Genomic DNA, 19108 nt, shown 5'->3' with positions numbered 1-19108 from the left:
TGCTCAACAAAATGCCACACAGTAATGTCATTCTGAGGTAAAACTTTGGTAGCTTCTCCCTTTATTAAAAAAAATCCATTGCAAGCAAAATCACGACTGCTACTAGGGGGAGAAATATGACGTATGTGAATGTCGGAGACAGTGAATAAGCGGATTCAGCACCCTCAAGCACCCTCATCCCATCTTGACCCGCAACCCCTAAAAACACATCATGCTATTGTATAATAGTCATTAGACACGTATGCAAGCAATAAAGTGAGGGACTGTAGACATGGCTTCCCTTTGGTCCTCCTGTCTGTCTCTGATACCTGAAAAGAGTGATGCGAGCGACAGGGAGAGGCCGTTCCGTGACACTGCCAGCAGCGACTGGCCATCACTGCCATCTGAGAGACAGAGACGCCACTGAGGACAGGCCCAAATCCACATAATCCATTCATACGCAGTAATTTTTCTGTTCAGTGTCACACTGGTCTCTCATTTGTAATCATAGCCTTTCATCAAAATGTAGTAACTCTGAAACTATTGTTACAACAAATGCTGGGCGTGTAGGGACAAATACCATTTGTATCTCATTATTAAAAAGATAGAGTGATAGATTTTAGATATTTGATGAAGACAAAAACATTTGTTTGTCTCTTTGTGAGCTCATTCAAATAATGTGGGAGCAACAGTGTTCTGACTTCATTGCATGTTTTGGTCATGCTCCTGTATTTATAAAGTTTTTGGAGGTCTTTACAAATTGAGATTTGAGAAATCCAATCGAATCAGTTCTTTAAACTGTAGTTACCACTAGCCACGTTTGTACTATCGGGCAAATTGAGGGCAAGTGCATGCCAGGGCCAGTTGAGTTCCCACTGTCACTTCCGGGGCTTCATCGTGCCTCTTTGGGGCTTTCGCGGGCCAATAGCCAAGCGCCTTTGGCCTGCAGATTACCCTTGGGCCAGAGAAGGCCAACTGAGGATTGAGGCAGTGTCAATGTGAAAGGTGGAGATTCGCTGAGTCAGGTCTCACTTTCCACCAAGTAAAGACCAAAATAAGCAAACAAATGGCAGCTTCAGTCTCTACCACGTTCATTTCTTCTGATTCCTTAGCTTGAGTTTTCTTCTTGCTTTTGAACTGGGTGGGGTGTGTGACATTGGCACCAGGGAGGCATATTAAGGGTGGGTTTTAAGGCAATGCTGCGGGGCTAATGGTGAATTCTGCATAATATATAACTGTATAAATGCAGCTGCAATGACTATTCTGCACTTTTCCTCTCAAACACGTAAATCAAGAAAAATTTCATGATCCAAAAATTACAAATCAGCAGTTAAAAATGAGCGTAAACTACTGCTACTGGTAATGTGATTTGAAACACATTTCTCATCACATGACATCAGTGATTAAGGCAATCATGAGGATTATATGGAAAGAATCAAGGTGTCACAATCTGAGAACATTAACATGCATCTTCCATTTATTTGCTCCCTTAACGTCCTACCTCTGAGCTCAATATCCTCCACGTCTCTATCTGAGCCGGAGTCAGAGGCATGAAATAAATCCTGAGAGCTCCTCTGTGAGCCGCTGCTGTCCATGGATGAGAAGCCTACAGAAACAGCAAAACATTTTTATGGCACTTTCCATGAATAGGACCTCTTGAAAAAGTCATTTTAAATAAATGATCAAGAGTTCAAACTAAATAGTATTACAGTGGCAAGAAAAAGTATGTGAACCCTTTGGAATTACCTGCATTTATGTATAGATTTGTTTTAAAATCAGGTTTGAACTTCATCTAAATTACAATAATGAACAAACACCATCTGTTTTAACTAATAACACACAAATTATTGTATTGTTCTTGTACATACTGAATACATCATTCAAACATTCAGTTGTAGGTTGGATTAATATATGAAACCCTAGGCTAATGAGGTCAACAAAAGCTAATTAAAGTCAGGTGTTGGCAAACCTGGCATCCAATTAATAAAACAAGATGGTGTAGGTTAGAGCTACTTTGACTCATAAAAAGCATTCAAACATTTTGAGTTTGTTATTCATGAGAAGCATTCTAATAAAAAAGCATCACAAAAAAGAGATCTCAGAAGACCTATGAACAAGAATTGTTTCTTTGCATAAAGCTAGAAAGGGTTACAAAGTTATCTTGAAGAACTTAGGTATTCATCGGTCCACAGTTAGAGAACTTGTCTATAAATGGAGATGATTTAGTACTGTGGGTACTCTCCCTAGAAGTGGCCGTCCAGCCAAGATGACTCAAAGGGGACACCGCAGAATGCTCAATGAGGTAAAATAGAACCCTAGAAAGACAGCTAAAGACTTGAAGGAATCGATGGAACTGGACAAGAACTCTACTGTTCATGAGTCTACTATACAGAAAACATTAAACAGGCATGGTGGCATGCCAGGACACCACGAAGGAAGCTGCTGCTTTACAACAAAAACATTGTTGTATACCTGAAGTTTGCCAAAGACCAATTTGACACCAATGTTTGTGGACTGAAGAAACTAAGGTTGAATTGTATAGAAAGAATACTAATACCAATTAATTAATTAAAGTGTCTCACCATGAGAGGTCGCAGGTGGCTGCAGTAAACTGCGTCGTATCTGCTGTCTGCGCAGACAAATTTTCTGTTTAAGCTGCTGGATTTCAGAGTCGCTGTCACCCTCTTCCTCTGCGTCCTCCACCGTCCTGTGCATCTTACACTTCATCAGCTCTATGGCCGCTATCAGCGACTCAGAGATGCTGAAGTGGGCATTTTCCTGCAGCCATGAGGAATTAATGAGTGTCACAATTAAACTATATACAGATAAGAACAATAATGGGAGGGGTACAAAAATTTGACCTACCTTTTCCAGATCAGCACAGCTACCAAAGTCCTGCTCTGAAAGGTAGCTGATCAGACTCTGACCCTCTGACGGTCTGCGGAACAATCCGTCTGGCACACTATTGTATAGGGAGCCACCTACAAGTGCACATGGAATAATATACTAATTTTACTGACAAATACAACACCACAGGCAAAACAAAAAGTGAATAATAGATTAAAGGTTTAAAAGTATTTTGACAAGCCAGCCAAAGCACTTGTGTATTGGACCTAAAGTTTAAAGTGTGTTTAAGTTTATGTTAAACTATAAGTGAGCCATTTAGAGGTGATGGATTTCCCTGAAGAGTTTAAACGATGTGGCTCTGTTGTGCTTTTAAAACATTGTTCTTTATTCCAATGGCCCAACCCTTCTTGCTCAACCAACAGCATGAGTTTGGGTCAATAGAGCACAGCAGTGCTCGTCAACTTTATCAACCATACTTTTTTCACAGGGATCTTTCATAAAAGAGTTCTACATCATGAACCAAATCAGCCAGCTCCTAGGTGAATCACAACATTGCAATTTTCCCCTATTGAGGGAATGAGCAACAATTCCAAGCATTGTGACTGACGTAATCGAAATAAAAAATGATGAAAGAATACAAAACTATTGATTTAAAGTTATTGACTAGAAGTATAGAAACTATATTTTAACTATTTAAATATTCAAATAGTTTGAGATCGTAGGAAACTTGCATCATTGAAGTGGGCGGTCGCTGCAGAGCTCTTTTGGCGCACTTTGTTGGCCATGATTCTGTGATTGGTGGATTTCCCCCTCAGAATCATGGGTAGTGTAGTTCTTCATCAGGAATTCCACTATTAAACACGATTTTTAAACAAAAACGTTGAAATAATACCAACTGATGAGTTCAACGGAGGCATATATCAACAATTAAAAACCTCGGAGCTCAAGGTTTATAAGATACTGTTAAAAATTGGCTTCAGGATCCCAATTGTTGCGCTCTATATTTGTTGGCTTGACAAAGCCCAAGCTCAATTAACAATATTTGTGGCTTAATGTTGATTACAACAAAAAAATTTATTTCAAATCATCCCTGCTTTTCTTTAAAGAAGCAAAAATCTGGGTTACAGTCAGGTAGTCATTGTCAGGTAGAATTGGGTCCATTTTTGAAGGGTTTAAAAAAGGCAGAAATCTGAAGCTTATAATTTTATAAAAGCACATTACTTCTGTTAAATAAAAATTCAGTTTTAGCTGTGTAGTTGTTTATGCCGCTTTTTTAACAGTACGTTTTTAGGTTTAGCGCCGTTATGTCATCATCAGTAAGTGATTTTATCACATATATTTACTTATTGTGGCTATATGGTACTTTTGAAACAGTGAGTTTGTTTAACATTTACGGATTGGTCCCATCCACACTGTAAGTGACTCACTTTAACTTTAACTCACTTTTGTAAAGAAAAGGAGGGACGAGTCAAAATAATTGTTTGTGGAAATCACCATTATGCCACAGATGCTGTCGATTTAATTTAACTTTTATTGAACATGTAATATTCCTTTAATATCATATATGTATTCACTCACTAGACTCCATATAAAGTGAACTGTTGGAGCTGTTGTCACTGCTCTGGGGTGAGAATGGATCACAGCTCTTCAAACACAGCGTATCCGCAACCAATTCTGAAGAAATACAGAAAAACACAATTCAAATGATTCAAATATATTTGATATTAGGATTAAGATAACAAATGCATCTTCTTAGTTGCAGGATCTGTTCCACGATGCAGATGTAAAAGTCAAATTAAAATGGAGGAAATAAACAAAAGAGCATTCACTGTGTCCTTTCTTCTCTGCATTAAAAACCAATCTGGATCTACACAAACCGAAGTGTTTGAATGTTCGTCAGCATAACAATTGGTAATTTTAATTTTTAAGTCAACGTGAAATCCAAATTGACCCCATTTACTATGCATGTTCTGTGCAGGATTCATCAGTGCCAGTTATTACGAAAAAATGTTGTCTTCATTATCTTTCATTAAAACGTTACAACTTGATGACTTTTGATGACTTGGGGACGACGTCACCAAGCCCTCTTATTTTGTTACCCCTTCTATCTAATCACCTGGATCAATTCTGTTGTGTAATGGCTACTTTGCAGGATTCAATGGATAAAATCAAGTCCCAAGTCCACCCATTTAAATCAGAAATGCTTTTCACAACCCTTTGTTCTTCTATAATGTGAGACGGTTCATGTTGACTTGAACAAAATGGCCAAAAATGCAAAGACGTCAAGAAACGAGGAATTTGCGACAATTACCACAAAACAAAAATGAGTCAATATAAGTTTCACAATGTACAAATAATGTAACAACAACAATGAATGCAACAGGACCGTAATTTTATCTCACATCTTAAAACCATAAATGCAAAAAGCAGAGGAAACATAAACGAAATGACATGGAGAGTAACATGCCAAATAAAACCAGCATGAATCATGCAAAGGTGACAGAGATGGAGGGGTGGATAAGACGCAGCACCGCAAACCTGCGACAGGGTCCTCGATAATAATGGTGATTTTCCTGTGACCCCCTCCTTCACATACAGAGAGAAGAGAAAGAGAAAGAGTTGAAGCTGAGAAAGTGTGTTACACTCACCCAAAGCAAGAAGAAAGAGCAGAAGAGGTACAGCAGTTGGTGGCCAGCTTTGGAAATTTACCTACATTTTACTTGACGTAATTAGTATTTAGTTTTGCATTTTGTATTTCTTTGCATGCAGTGTTGGGGAAGCTTCTTTTCCACGAGCATGTGAGCCATTGTAAACTAGCTTCTCTCATGTAAAGATTTTCACTGAAACATTACTTACATTTTGGGTTTGGCAATGGCAATATCGGTTTAATTACATAACTATTAGGTAACTTTTTTACCAAAAAATTAAAGCACACAAGAACGCCGTTGTCCTCCAATGAAAACGTAGACTTTCGAAATTGCTCTCCATAACAGCATACTTTTGAAAATGAATGACATGACATTATTAAACTGAAAACTGGGTTTTAAAACTTAAACGTACAAGTGTGGAAGTTTATCTAGCCTGCAATTGGGAGCAACTTGGGGTTCAGTGTCTTGCCCAAGAACACTTCGACATGTGGAGTCGTGTGGGCCGGGATTCGAAATGCCAACCCTGCAATTGGTGGCCAACCTGCTCTACCACCTGAGCCACAGCCACCCCCAACACTTCATAATAGAACCTTAGTTTAGCAAAGGACTTGAGGAAGAGAAGAGATTACAATAGAGTGTTTTATTATCGCTTCAGTTCGCTCAGGCACAATAAAAAAAATGACATAAATGACACTATTTCGTAAATAGCTGAGCTTTTGTTACGTTACTAAAAAAAAGTTTGTTGCGTCACTACTTTTAATTTTGTAACCGTTAATTACTCCCCAACACTGATTGGACGAGGCCTTTGTGTTCCAGAATGCAGTTAATTCAACTGTTTGTACGCACCATTCTGCTGTTTCTGAGTGATGCTTGTGTCGGACAGAGAGCGGATATGGCCCTTGGAGCTCCGCCCTACACTCCTCTGAGCCTCTGAGAAAGAGCAGCGGCGTGGTGGGGGCGGAGCCAAAGATGTGGGGGTGGTGGCTTGATTGCCGGTGTGTTCAATGCTCTGATTGGAGCGGGATGAGTCTCGTCGTTTGTGCTTGCCCAGATTTCCGATGGCCAGATATTCCGGCCCATCATCCAGATCGGCATCCGTACAATCCCGGATCTCAGCCCGAGCAGGCAAGGTGGGTTCTGTGAAGGAAATCTCGGGGTTTCCTGTGTCTGGGGAACTCTGATTTCCTCCACCGAGCACCCATGGTGCACCCTGGGCACTGCTGGATGGGGCAACATCTGAAAGGCAAACACACGAGAGATGCATAGTTGGCATTTTCTACACATATACTTTGGTGTCCCATGACAAAAAATATTGTTTTCTGCTGTGACCTCAACAAAACTATTATCTAACATAAAATTTACATAGCATGCAATTTTATAGTAGCTAGTTTTAAATACATCAAATGTTTTCTCAACTGTATTCAACAATTAAAATTCTACATCATTTTGACACAATTTGCAAAACAAATTTATAAAAAAAAAAAATGATATTAAAAAATTATTCAACTGTGTTCCAAATTTTGCATGCACCCATATTAGCGCATAATATGTCCCATTAAAATTTTCTCAATTTAATTTTGATGTGTATTAAATCTAAGGCTAAACTGATGTTTAATCTGGCTAAATCTGCAAAACTTTCTCATTCTGGCATAGTATGTTTTTATTTATTAATTTTTTCTCATTCATTTATTGATTCATTTACCTATTTATTTAATACATTTTAGTTCATAATCTATTTATTTATTATTCATAATTTTTTTTACTTATTACTTATTTTCTATTACATTTAACTTATTTTTAATTTATACATGTATTCAAATTAAATTCAATAATTCAATAATTATATATTTTAAACCTTTTCTCAATTTAATTTGGATGTTTATGCAGTCAGGTTAAATTAATGCTATGGTGTACAACCAGTGCACAGCTGTAGGCCTCTACTAAACTGCTAGCTAATTTTATTGTGTTGAACTAGTTTTGCTAATAAGCTGCGGACCCAATTTTACCTACAATTGTGTAGAATTATGCAGACTGTTGTAGTTCTTACCATCATGATTATTGATCAAGTCTGGAGATTCATTTATTTTTACAAACGGTCATTTTACATCTGCAATCCATGGTAGTGCTCGGCTAAATTGACATGTTATTGTTTTGGTAAGGGTTTACTATTTTGCTGTGGACCGGCTTTTACCTAAAACTGTGTAACAAAATGGTCGATCTCAAGAGTCTTATATAATTAAATAAATACAAGCTGTAATGTTACGGCCGCTAACAGTAGTCCATGGCTAATTTGCTCATAACTCTCTAATAAATCCGGTAATGTCCAAACGGGAGTAAGCCTCAGTTTTCCGTTCATATCTCGGGCAAAAAAAGTTTGGCTGTAATGCCAAAGGCTAATCTGATGTTTAATAAAGCTACATCTACAAACCTGTTCCTCATTCTGGCATAGTATGTATTTATTTTTTTATTATTCACTACTTCGTTTATTAAATATATTTAAGTTACTCATTTATTTATTAATTTCATATATTTTATTACATTTAATCTATTAAATATTATTTTTAATGTATACATTTGAAGAATTATGTAAGTATTTTATATGTTTTCTCTATTGAATTTTGATGTTTATTAAATCAGGATAAATTAATGTTTAATCAGGCTAAATCTGCCACCCCTTTACCCATTCTGGCATAGCATTTATTTAATCATAAATCTGTATTAAATGATTTATAACATTGTATTTATTACATTTTATTTATTCATTAAGTACTTCTTATTTATCTATTTATTTAGTTAATTTTATCTATTGTTAATTTGTTTATTTGATAAATAATATAACAATTTTATAAATTGTCTCTGTTATGTTTATTGCTAGAAAAAAAAAAAAAAATCACACAAATCGGTCTTCAAACTGCATTGAAGACATGCCACAAATTCTGGTGACAGGATTGCAAAAAATAAACCAAAAATAAACAGGTTGAATTAAAAAAAAAACTGCTCATATGAAATTTAGCTTGACCTGTGGTGGACAAACATCATTTACTGAGGGTAAGCACCTCTTTTAACTGACCATTTGTTGGAAAAGAAAAAAAGTTATATATTTTTTATAAAAGGATCAGGCCCCATCATCTTATTCGTGGAAAGTGCCTGTGATTCTGAGAAATGGTCACATACCACAAGCATTTTTAACAGCCCACCTTCTATCTCCAGTTTTCTCGCCAAACACCACACTGTTTACTGTTCATATTGGGACTTTTTGAATGTAAGCAAGCAAGCATTTAGTGCCGGTAATAGAGAGCCACAGAGCGGCCTGTTGTTCTCGCTGGGAAACCTGCTGACCTGAGCTGCTGTTTGAGTTTGGGGTGTTGGGAATCTCTGTAAGGCAGTTCTGGGAGGTGTTGAATCTATGAGACTCTGAGCTCTCTGGAGTATTCAAGCTTCCTGCTGCCCTGGGGAGGAAAACCAGACTCTGGCTCTTCAGCAAACCCATGGGAGGAGACTCTTTCAGGTGTGAAAGCTTTGAACACACAAGTGATAGATGAATAGTATATAAAATAGTGAGGCAACAATTATGAATCCTTAAGCCAGAAATGTACACAATGACAGTACACAAAACACAAAATAAAGCTTGTGTGATTACATTAAAAGTTTAGAGGCACAATATGTAACATTGACACCAAGCGTTTAAAATGGGTACTGCAGTCCAACTTCAAAATATTGGAGTGAGTCATCTCCCCCACCCCCTCCTACCCAGACTCGAAGCTCACACGGTTGCCAGGTTGAGGACACGCAACAGGAACGAGCAAACTGACGCTGTATTTGCCAGCTAACTTGTTTCAAATCTGGAAACCCGAGGTGTCGAAACACTATTGGGAAATGGGCAGTGGGTGGATCACACAAGCCAAAACACAAACAGAAATTCCAGACCGGACATTTCAAAGTAGAATATACTGGATGAACCATTGTTTTCAGAGAAGCCAGTATTTCAACTTACCATGTTACCTAAATCTCTGATAACATATTCTGATAATTTATGCTTTAGTACAGTAAATATATTACATATTGCACCTTTAATGTTTCACAAAAAGACTTTTCATATCTTTATTGAACACATTGATCTTACGTCTACTGTCTCTGGTGGAAAGGTAGATTTATTGGTATGATCAATAAAAGCTTTGTGGAGATACACATTTGGGCCAGACGCTGATAACATAATATTAAGATAACATAAATTACGTGCAAGATTGTGGCCGCTTTTCTATAAATCAAACACAAACGCTGGATGTCATTCTCTTACGGATACATGTTTCATGGCTCAGTTTTATGAAGTTAATTGTTTTCTGGTCTAAAGATTTCAGAGGATCTCATAAAAAGGTTAACGCCTCTGAAAGTTATTACAAATGCTTTCTATTGAACTTTGGCTTCCATAAATCCAAACAGATGAGTTCCTATTTAGTGGAGGAAATTCAACACCATTGTTAGTTTTACTAAGCATAGTTTAAGAGAGGTGTACAGTACTGTGCAAAAGTCTTAGGCACATAAGCTTCACAAAAACATTTTTTCTTAAGATGTGTTTTTATATTTTCAGCTTTAGTGTGTCAATAGGAAATATACATTTTAGACTCCCAAACATTACTTTTGCAAATAGAATAGAAGAACAGGGAGCCCTGCAACAGTTGGTATGGCCCTCACAATGAAACCCAACAACCAAGAAAAACTGTGTCCAGATGTATTTAGGAGAATAGATTTGGTATTGAAGGCAAAAGAGTTCACACCAAATGTTGATTTAGCTTTTTAATGTTTACTGGACTTTGTATGACGTTAACTGAGAAACTAAAATTATTTTTGCTCACTATGCAACATTTTTCCCAAGTGGCTAAAACTTTTGCACAGTACTGTATTTTATATTGCAGCTTATTTCTGCACAATTCAGGTTTGTCAATGTTTGTAGTGTAGAAGACGAATAAGATAAATAATTATACTACACACACTACATTCCAATGAAATAATCTAATCCCAGCTGTATTATTGAGTTGTGGGAGTACCGCAGTTTGGTGTTGCTTAGTAGACTTTGCAACACAGAGAAAAATTGTACCAGCATTGTACTAGAGTAGAAGAATGTCAAATTGTCCATCTCAAGGTTCAAAGAAGTTGGATTGTGCAGCAAAATTCCCAAACATTCACTTTCATCAGAAATCGAATGGGATTTGGAATGCAAAAACATTTCTCCTGAAAATGACTGTCAATGAAGGGAAATATCAATAACTTGTATTAGTGGTTGACTGGTGTGAGTTTTTTAATAGACAAACCCAATATAAAGAGAGTATATACGGGTGTATATTCAACTGCGGCACCTTCCGCACTTTGGATTTCTAGAAAGTAAAGTCTCATTGAAATATTTTTAAGACTATTTTTTATTTGTCTACTAACAATGTCCAGGTATACCCATCACAGCACTATTTCCACCACAGTATTCTATTAAACACAATACAGAATTTGAGATGTGCTGGAAATTAAACTGTTGTGGGAATTTTCACGACTTTCAGGAAAAATAAAATAAACAACACAAATCTCCTGTGAAGCATGGACATACACTGTTGGACATTGTTAGTAGACAAATAAGCAATTGAAAAAAAAAAATTTGAAAGTACTTTTCTATAAATCCACAGTGCTAAAAGTGTTAAGTAAAAGTTTAAGAAACACCTATATATAAACCTGCCGAGAAAAATATTAATTATCAAAATATTAATAACTACATTCTTGACCAACACAAAAAATATATTGTTTTAAAACTTAGAAGCTGTGCTTTACAATGCATGTAGGCATTATGACCAAAACTGAACACATGCTTTAAACTTTCCAGACAAATCAGAAGTGTTCTGTTTTAATAATGTATTAATAATTTTGCATTGCACTGTATTGTAATCTGTAAAAACATCAAACTCATCAAATCGTCATATGTCGCTGGAAAGCTCTCAAAGAGTAAAATACAACCAGCCTATTTATTTTACTCACAGACAATAACAGTGAGTAATAGCTAAGTATATCTCTTTGACATGCATACTAAATATAATCAGGTCTTGTTTATATGCAGTGCTAATGTTATTGTGTGTAATGCAAATAATATGATAACACATAAGCTTTCCTGGATCAGATGACTTCATCGTAAATTATGTAGTATGTTGTCCAGCATCATAGAATGCTAAATTAATCGTATTAGAATTCAGATCGCTGCAACCAGAGGTAAAAGTCATCCAAATAAGGGCAGAGAGGATCGTTCACTCTAATTACATATGGCCACCAGGAGATGGCGCCAAGTACTAATCTCAAATGAAATGCTATAACTTTTGATTGCTTTGTTGCATCAACACAACATTTTGTTCAGTTACAGGTGACATGACTGGAAACAAAACAATTGTTTGTTTTTGGAGCTACCTTATTTACATCTGAGATATATATAATGTAAAATCAGAAAAATTTGAAAAAAAATTTTGCTCAAGTTTTTCTGTGATTTTTCAGCAGTTCCTTAGGCTGAGTCTCAGAATTTATCACAATAATTTATGTCACCTTTAAAATTATACCAAACACTTGGCCCTCTTTGTTTTTTGTTTGAGTAACAAGCCTTAATTTTGGGTATGCCAACGAAACAGGAAATCTTTAAAAACACCCTCAGAGCTTAAAGGGAATTTAAGCTCTGAGGGTGTTTTTAAATATATATAGAAAACATCTGAAGTTACTGTTGCCAGAGGTAATGCCACCAGTCCCTACACCTAAAGTGTATATACTTCCTCCAATAATGAGTACATTTACATCCACACCAATATTCTTATGACTCCCAAAATTCTGATTCTTAAAAAGATTTGACTAAGCCAGAAATCCACATTTACATGAGATTTGAAATAGCGGTGTTATTTTCTGCTTTTGATGTCAAACCACGAAGAGGCATGCCCACAACACTTGCGCACATTGTGTAAACCGTTAAAAACTCCAGCAAGCAAAAATCTACCGTTTTTTTTTTCCCCTATATGGAATGTCCAATTCCCAATGCACTCTAAGTCCTCGTGGTGGCGGAGTGACTCGCCTCAATCCGGGTGGTGGAGGATGAATCTCAGTTGCCTCCGAATCTGAGACCATCAATCTGTGCATCTTATCACGTGGCTTGTTGGACGCGTTAACGCAGAGACATAGCAAGTGTGGAGGCTTTACGATATTCTCTGCGGCATCCACGCACAACTCACCATGCGAGAGCAAGAACCACATATTATAGCGACCACGAGGAGGTTACCCCATGTGACTCTACCCTCCCTAGCAATCAGGACAATTTGGTTGCTTAGGAGACCTGGCTGGAGTCAATCAGCACACCCTGGATTTAAACTTGCGACTCCAGAGGTGGTAGTCAGCGTCTTTACTCACTGAACTTCCCAGGCACCTGATCAATTTATTCTTAAGCCGTTTATGAACTTATGAACAGAGAAATTATGTTTTTTTGCATTCACGTGACCACACAAGTTTCGGCTTAATAAGCATAATCTGTGAAAGAACTTACATTCAACATCATTGAGCGTGTTTACATGCTAGACCATGGTGTTCAATAAAATATTTTTTCGTTCTGTGTAATGCTTAATCAAACCCTCTTTATTGATTAACATTATGACTTTGATAAAGATCAGCTCTCATTAAAGGTCATTTTAAAGAGTTCAGCCACTGTATATTTGAAGTATGCAAGATTGTGTGCTGGTGAGATCAAATCAATTTGACTGTTTCAAATTTAAAAGGTTCTCACCCTGACGGTGTCGATGAGCGCAAGCATTCGAGGGTTGTTCTGCTCTACCGCCTCCAGGCACTGGAACATAGCAGACACATGCGGCTCACTCAACAGGAAGGCCCCATCTACAGACCAAACCAATCACATAATAAATAATGACACACCAAAATGCAATTTCATTAGATTATGAGCTGCCTTCTTAACTAGCAATTGTGTCAAAGTGATTGTATAAAGGTGCAAATTGTTCAGTAGGGGGTTGAGGTACCATTGTAGAATTTCTGTGTGTTTGCCTTGTGTTGCAGCAGTGGCTTGAGCTGAGCAGATAAGATGTGACCTTGGAGACTGTGTAGAAGCCAGCGTTCGGCTTTATAACCCTCTCCAAAGCACTGCATGCCACTACTCAACACCGGCTCCAACTGACTGAACTGCAGAGAAAGAGGAAAAGTGGTTAATGCTCATTTATGTCGTCTAAATGTCATGCAAGTGCTTGATCAAATAGGAAAGATTCACTCAATGGACAATTACCTGTTCAACATGACGGGCTAAATGCGGACAGAGATACCGCACACACCACACAAAACGCCAGTAGTCTTTTTGTTTATAATATACCTGCAGGACAACAGGAAAAAAAGGTCAAGTCAAAAACTATTTTTGTTAACTAAAATAAAATGATATAAAATCAAATTTAATTTCCAAAAGAACCAAAACTATACTGAAGCTATAAAAGTGCACTAAAATACCAATTAATGTGATTTAATTTGATTTAACTCTGACTTTAAAAAAAAAGCATGCTAACAAAACATGTGACTATTGGTTATGCCAGTATACAAGTATACAATATTAAATTAAATTTTTAGCCTACAGGCTGACAGAAATAAAAAAAAAAAACTCTTTAATGTGTTGTGTTGGTTATAGCTCACATCTTAAAGTTGCAGAAACTTTCTTGTAATCACGTGCATCAGTTGCGCACATGTGCAAAATTGCACTTTTTAGCTGAAAGTGAATCTGTGAGTGTTGCAAAAAAAAAAAAAAAACTAAAACATATGTCTCATAGCAGGATGAGATGGAAGTAACGGGCAAAAATCGTTTTTGCTTAAACCGTTAATGATCTTATCACAATAAGGCGTTTACCTGACCACTCACATTGTTGGCTTATTATGGATAATCGGTGTAAGACCATGATGTAAACACACAAAACAACAACATGAAAACTACATGTAAACTTATCTAATAATGATACGAACAAAGATAAAACTAAACATTTTAGTTTTTGAAAAGCAACAAATTCAATTAAAATCAACTAAGACAACAATGAAATTCAAAATCAAATCAAAATGTAAAAAAAAAAAAATTCTGAACTATTATAACCTTAAACAGGTCAAATTGTGTTTATATATATTGGTGTCCAAAAGTTTGGAATAATGTACAGATTTTGCTGTTTCGAAAGGAAATTGGTACTTTAATTCATCAAAGTGGCATTCAACTGATCACAATGTACAGTCAAGACGTCACTGATAAAAACAGCACAACACTATTTGAAAAAAGTCATTTTTGATCAAATCAAGACAGGCCCCATTTCCAACAGCCATCACTACAACACCTTATCCTAGAGTTATCATGCTAAATTGATCATATGAAACTAAATCAATTGCCATTATATCAAACACAGTTGAAGCTATTTGGTTCATTAAATGAAGCTTGACATTGTCTTTCCGTTTGTTTTTGAGTTGTCACAGTATGCAATAGACTGGCATGTCTTCAGTGTCAATAGGTCAAAAATGGCAAAAAAGAAGCAGCTTTCTCTAGAAACTCATCAGTCAATCATTGTTTTGAGGAATAAAGGCTGGACAATGCTTGAAATTGCCAAAAAACATACAGTCTTAAAAGACAAAGGACAACTGGCTCTAACAAGGACAGAAAGAGATGTGGAAGGCCAGATGTTCAACTAAACAAGAGGATAAGTACATCAGAGTCTCTAGTTTAAGAAATAGACTCCTCACATGTCCTCAGTTGACAGCTTCATTGAATTCTACCTGCTAAACACCAGTTTCATGTACAACAGTAAAGAGAAGACTCAGGGGTGAAGACCTTATGGGAAGAATTGCAAAGAAAAAGCTAATTTTGAAACAGACAAACAAAAAGAAAAGGTTACAGTCGGCAAAGAAACACAGACATTGACAACAGATAATTGGAAAAGAGTGTTATGTATCTTAAACCCATTGAGCTTTTGTGGGATCAGCTAGACTGTAAGGTGTGTGAGAAGTGCCCGACAAGACAGTCACATCTATGGCAAGTGCTACAGGAAGTGTGAGGTGAAATGTCACCTGAGTATCTGGACAAACTGACAGCTAGAATGTCAAGGATCTGCAAAGTTGTCATTGATGCACGTGGAGGATGTTTTAATGAGAACTCTTTGAAGGAGTTTAAGAAGTTTTGAAAATAAAATTCCAAATTGTTAGAGTATTTTTTTCATGTTATTAATGTCCTGACTATACATTGTGATCAGTTGAATGCCACTTTGGTGAATAAAAGTACCAATTTCTTTCATAAAACTTTTGGCCGCCAACGAATATATAATTTTCTCTTGTTTTAACTGCCACAAAAGGCAATTTCTATTCTAAACAAAGAAGAATTGAAACTTTTGAAGTTTGATCTATTTTTGTTCTCATGTGCCTAACTGGCAATTTATGTATTCTGCTATTTCTGTCTAATAGTTCCTGGCTGTAATAAATCATGCTGTTGTTCAGGCATGTTTCTGGACAGAATATTGGAGTTAACGCATTATAAAACATAAACAACTGTCTTTTGTGAACCTTTCTAAGTACACAGTACCTGTTCAAGTTTTAGGCCATGGCCCAAGATATTATTCATGTCCTTGTGCAGGCGCTGAAGACCCCCATAGCGAGACCACACGTTAGGATTGTTGGTCGACAGCAAGCCTTCAACAGTGGTCTTTAGATTATACAGAAGCTTCCAGTGTTCCCATCTGATTGGAAAAAATATGGAAAAAAAATAACAGATCATGGTACAGTAATGGCACCAGTTGGTAATACCAAGGCACTCTGATACAGTATAAACTGCAGTAATAAATATTTATATGTTTCTGTAAAGCACTTGAAAGAATACCATGGTACAACCATGGTACATGTGTATAAAAAAAAATTACCACAACACATATCCCCAAAAACATGGTTCTACCATGGTAAATGTACTGTATAAAAAAGGAAGAAAAATTATTTAGTACCACAGAACATACATATATATATATATATATATATATATATATATATATATATATATATATATATATATATATATATATATAAAATAAAAAAAACACAGTACTACCATGGTATATGCTCAAATCCAAGGTATTACCATGATGCTGAACCAAAAGTACAAAGTCCAAACAACATGGTACAACCATGGTAAATTGTATTATTACCTTACATTTCATATTTATAATATATAATGTGTCTAACACAACACTTTTCCTGACACAAAGATGTTTTTCATTTGAACAGTGTTGGGTAAATGACTCTTAAAAGTAATTACTGAAATACTATCTACTACATTTACATTTACGCATTTGGCAGACGCTTTTATCCAAAGCGACTTACAGTGCAATGATTACAGAGACAATCCCCCTGGAGCAACCTGGAGTTAAGTGCCTTGCTCAAGGGCACAATGGTGGTGGCCGTGGGGTTCGGACCAACGACCTTCTGATTAACAGCCCTGTGCTTTAGCCACTACGCCACCACCATCTGAAAAGTATTGTTCTTTTAATTCAAAATTATTTTTAATTTCAAATAAATCATATAAATTATTAACGAACTGGTCAAAGAATTTAAGGGGGCAGCGTTAAATTAGAAAACATATATTTAAACATTAGACATTAAATTTCGATTTTAAATTCACTATTATTTAATAGTGAATTGTTCTACAGTACCTTAATTTGCTTTACCGCAATTACATCAGAAGTAACTAATTAAATTAAATTACAGAAAAATAAAAAAGGAATTCCTTACTTTACTTTTTATGGAAATTAATTTAATTACAGTAATTAATTACTTGCATTACACACAACACTGCCGAGTCATTCACAGTTTCTGTTAGGAGTCTGTTTGCAGAAGTGGCTGTGAAACTTGCCACAACTTTGAGAGCCTCTTCAAAACAAGGACTTAAAATGTGGTTTTGCGATGACGTTTGATATTTAACAACTAAATGTTAGTATATCACAAGATTGGAGATGTAATTTCCTATGTGTATGTCAACTGCTCTGCGGGTAAACCTGCTAGAACATACGATGCTGGGAAATTGGGACTCCGTACATCATGAATATTAAATACATCACGCTTACGTTCCTTGCACGCCTTCCTTGAGCGCCCCAGCCTATTGGTTGATTCTCCAGCTATCTGCAGCCCACTTACTAATATTAACCTTTCAGCCAATCAGATTGAGCTACTGGACGAATGTCACGTAGCGTGATTAATATGCATAAGACAAACCTTCACCATAGTGGGATTTATAAATTAGCTAGCCGGCTAGATCGATTTGAAACCTGTTAACGACCGGCAAACAAGATTATTATTGAATATATTATTTAAATTTAATTTTATAAGAGGACAATGTGCTAAAACTACTTAAATTAAGCAGGAATCTTAAACACAAGCCTCATAGTTAAAGCTGTGTACTGTATCTAGCTGTCAAACTCAGCACTGCTGCATAAAATAATACAATTATTTATTTACCTGCGCTCTCCTTCCTCTGACCCCATCGATATTTCCATCTCCGTCCTAGTTAACTGATCGGACTGACAGTTTAGATAGGACAAAAACGGAGAAAGTCTGCAGTCAGGCAGCAGAAGCTGTTTTCACTGGGTGTCCTGCACAATAACAAACCGAGGCTCATGAAGTCAGCGATAATTGGCTGAGACAGGAAGTGTATTACGGAAGTAGCGGAAGCAGATCTTTTTCATGAAAAAAGTCGCTGGAGGAAAAATGTATTAAACAAAATAAAAAAATATTTTTATATAATATAACATTTTAAATAATATACGATTTATCTATATAGAAAAATGTAGGAGGGAAAAAACTGTACAATTCTTCATAGAAATTGAAGAAAGAAAGTCTGCGCCATAACAAGACAGGATAGTGAAGTCAGTGATAAAGATAAGTCTGTACACAGAAGGGAGGTTAAACAGCTGGCTGTCTGATGCAGTCAAAACAACCTGGAGCAGAACATGCTCAAAATAGTGGAGATGATTGTGGACTTTAGGAGGAACACCCTAACACTGACCCCGGTCACCATTCTAAACAGCACTGTGGCAGCAGTTGAGTCATTCAGGTTCCTGGGTACTACCATCTCACAGGACCTGAAGTGGGAGACCCACATTAACTCCATTATGAAAAAGTCCCAGCAGAGGTTGTACTTCCTTCGCCAGTTGAGTAAGTTCAACCTGCCACAGGCGCTGTTGATACAGTTCTACTCAGCAGTCATTGAGTCTGCACTTCAGTAACTGTCTGGTTTGGTTCAGCTACGAAACTGGATATCAGAAGATTACAAAGGACAGTTTGTACTGCTGAGAGGAGTATTGGTTGCCCCCTGCCCTCCCCTCAAGAACTGTACACTTCCAGATTGAGTTAAAACTATTACATTGAGCAATAATTATGTGCAATGCACAGTGTAATCTATGCAAAATAACTTACAACAAGGTGTAATGGACATAGCACTATGATTCATCATTTGTGGAGAAAAAAATAAAATAATTATAGGGCAATACAGAAACAAAAATAAATAAATAGTCTTTCAGTTGTAAATTGCAAATCATAAACCTGTCAGGAAACAACTGGAAATATCTTGTATCATC

The 19108-nt window shown here is 36.5% G+C and overlaps 1 protein-coding gene across 2 annotated transcripts in view; it reads right to left on the bottom strand.

The window, feature by feature from the left end:
- The window catches only part of LOC127641262 (run domain Beclin-1-interacting and cysteine-rich domain-containing protein-like), a 32652-nt gene extending 14518 nt beyond the window's left edge, over nucleotides 1-18134 (bottom strand). The window contains exons 1-12 of one of the 2 annotated variants that reach the window (XM_052124114.1): nucleotides 17991-18134; nucleotides 16072-16225; nucleotides 13765-13848; nucleotides 13505-13664; nucleotides 13258-13364; nucleotides 8814-8991; nucleotides 6321-6710; nucleotides 5365-5412; nucleotides 4405-4500; nucleotides 2845-2960; nucleotides 2562-2757; nucleotides 1481-1585 (exon numbers count right to left, since the gene is read on the bottom strand). In XM_052124114.1, the coding sequence (XP_051980074.1) occupies nucleotides 1481-1585; nucleotides 2562-2757; nucleotides 2845-2960; nucleotides 4405-4500; nucleotides 5365-5412; nucleotides 6321-6710; nucleotides 8814-8991; nucleotides 13258-13364; nucleotides 13505-13664; nucleotides 13765-13848; nucleotides 16072-16225; nucleotides 17991-18028 (1672 nt within the window). In that variant the 5' untranslated portion in view covers nucleotides 18029-18134. The remainder of the gene's footprint in view (nucleotides 1-1480; nucleotides 1586-2561; nucleotides 2758-2844; nucleotides 2961-4404; nucleotides 4501-5364; nucleotides 5413-6320; nucleotides 6711-8813; nucleotides 8992-13257; nucleotides 13365-13504; nucleotides 13665-13764; nucleotides 13849-16071; nucleotides 16226-17990) is intronic. The other variant, XM_052124115.1, reaches the window with a different exon arrangement.
- Between the last annotated feature and the right edge of the window lie 974 nt (nucleotides 18135-19108).

Source organism: Xyrauchen texanus, chromosome 50 (genome assembly GCF_025860055.1).
Source record: "Xyrauchen texanus isolate HMW12.3.18 chromosome 50, RBS_HiC_50CHRs, whole genome shotgun sequence".
NCBI classification, from domain to species: domain Eukaryota; kingdom Metazoa; phylum Chordata; class Actinopteri; order Cypriniformes; family Catostomidae; genus Xyrauchen; species Xyrauchen texanus.
Note: the sequence above shows the minus strand (reverse complement) of the source record. Positions and strands in the feature narration are given on the sequence as shown.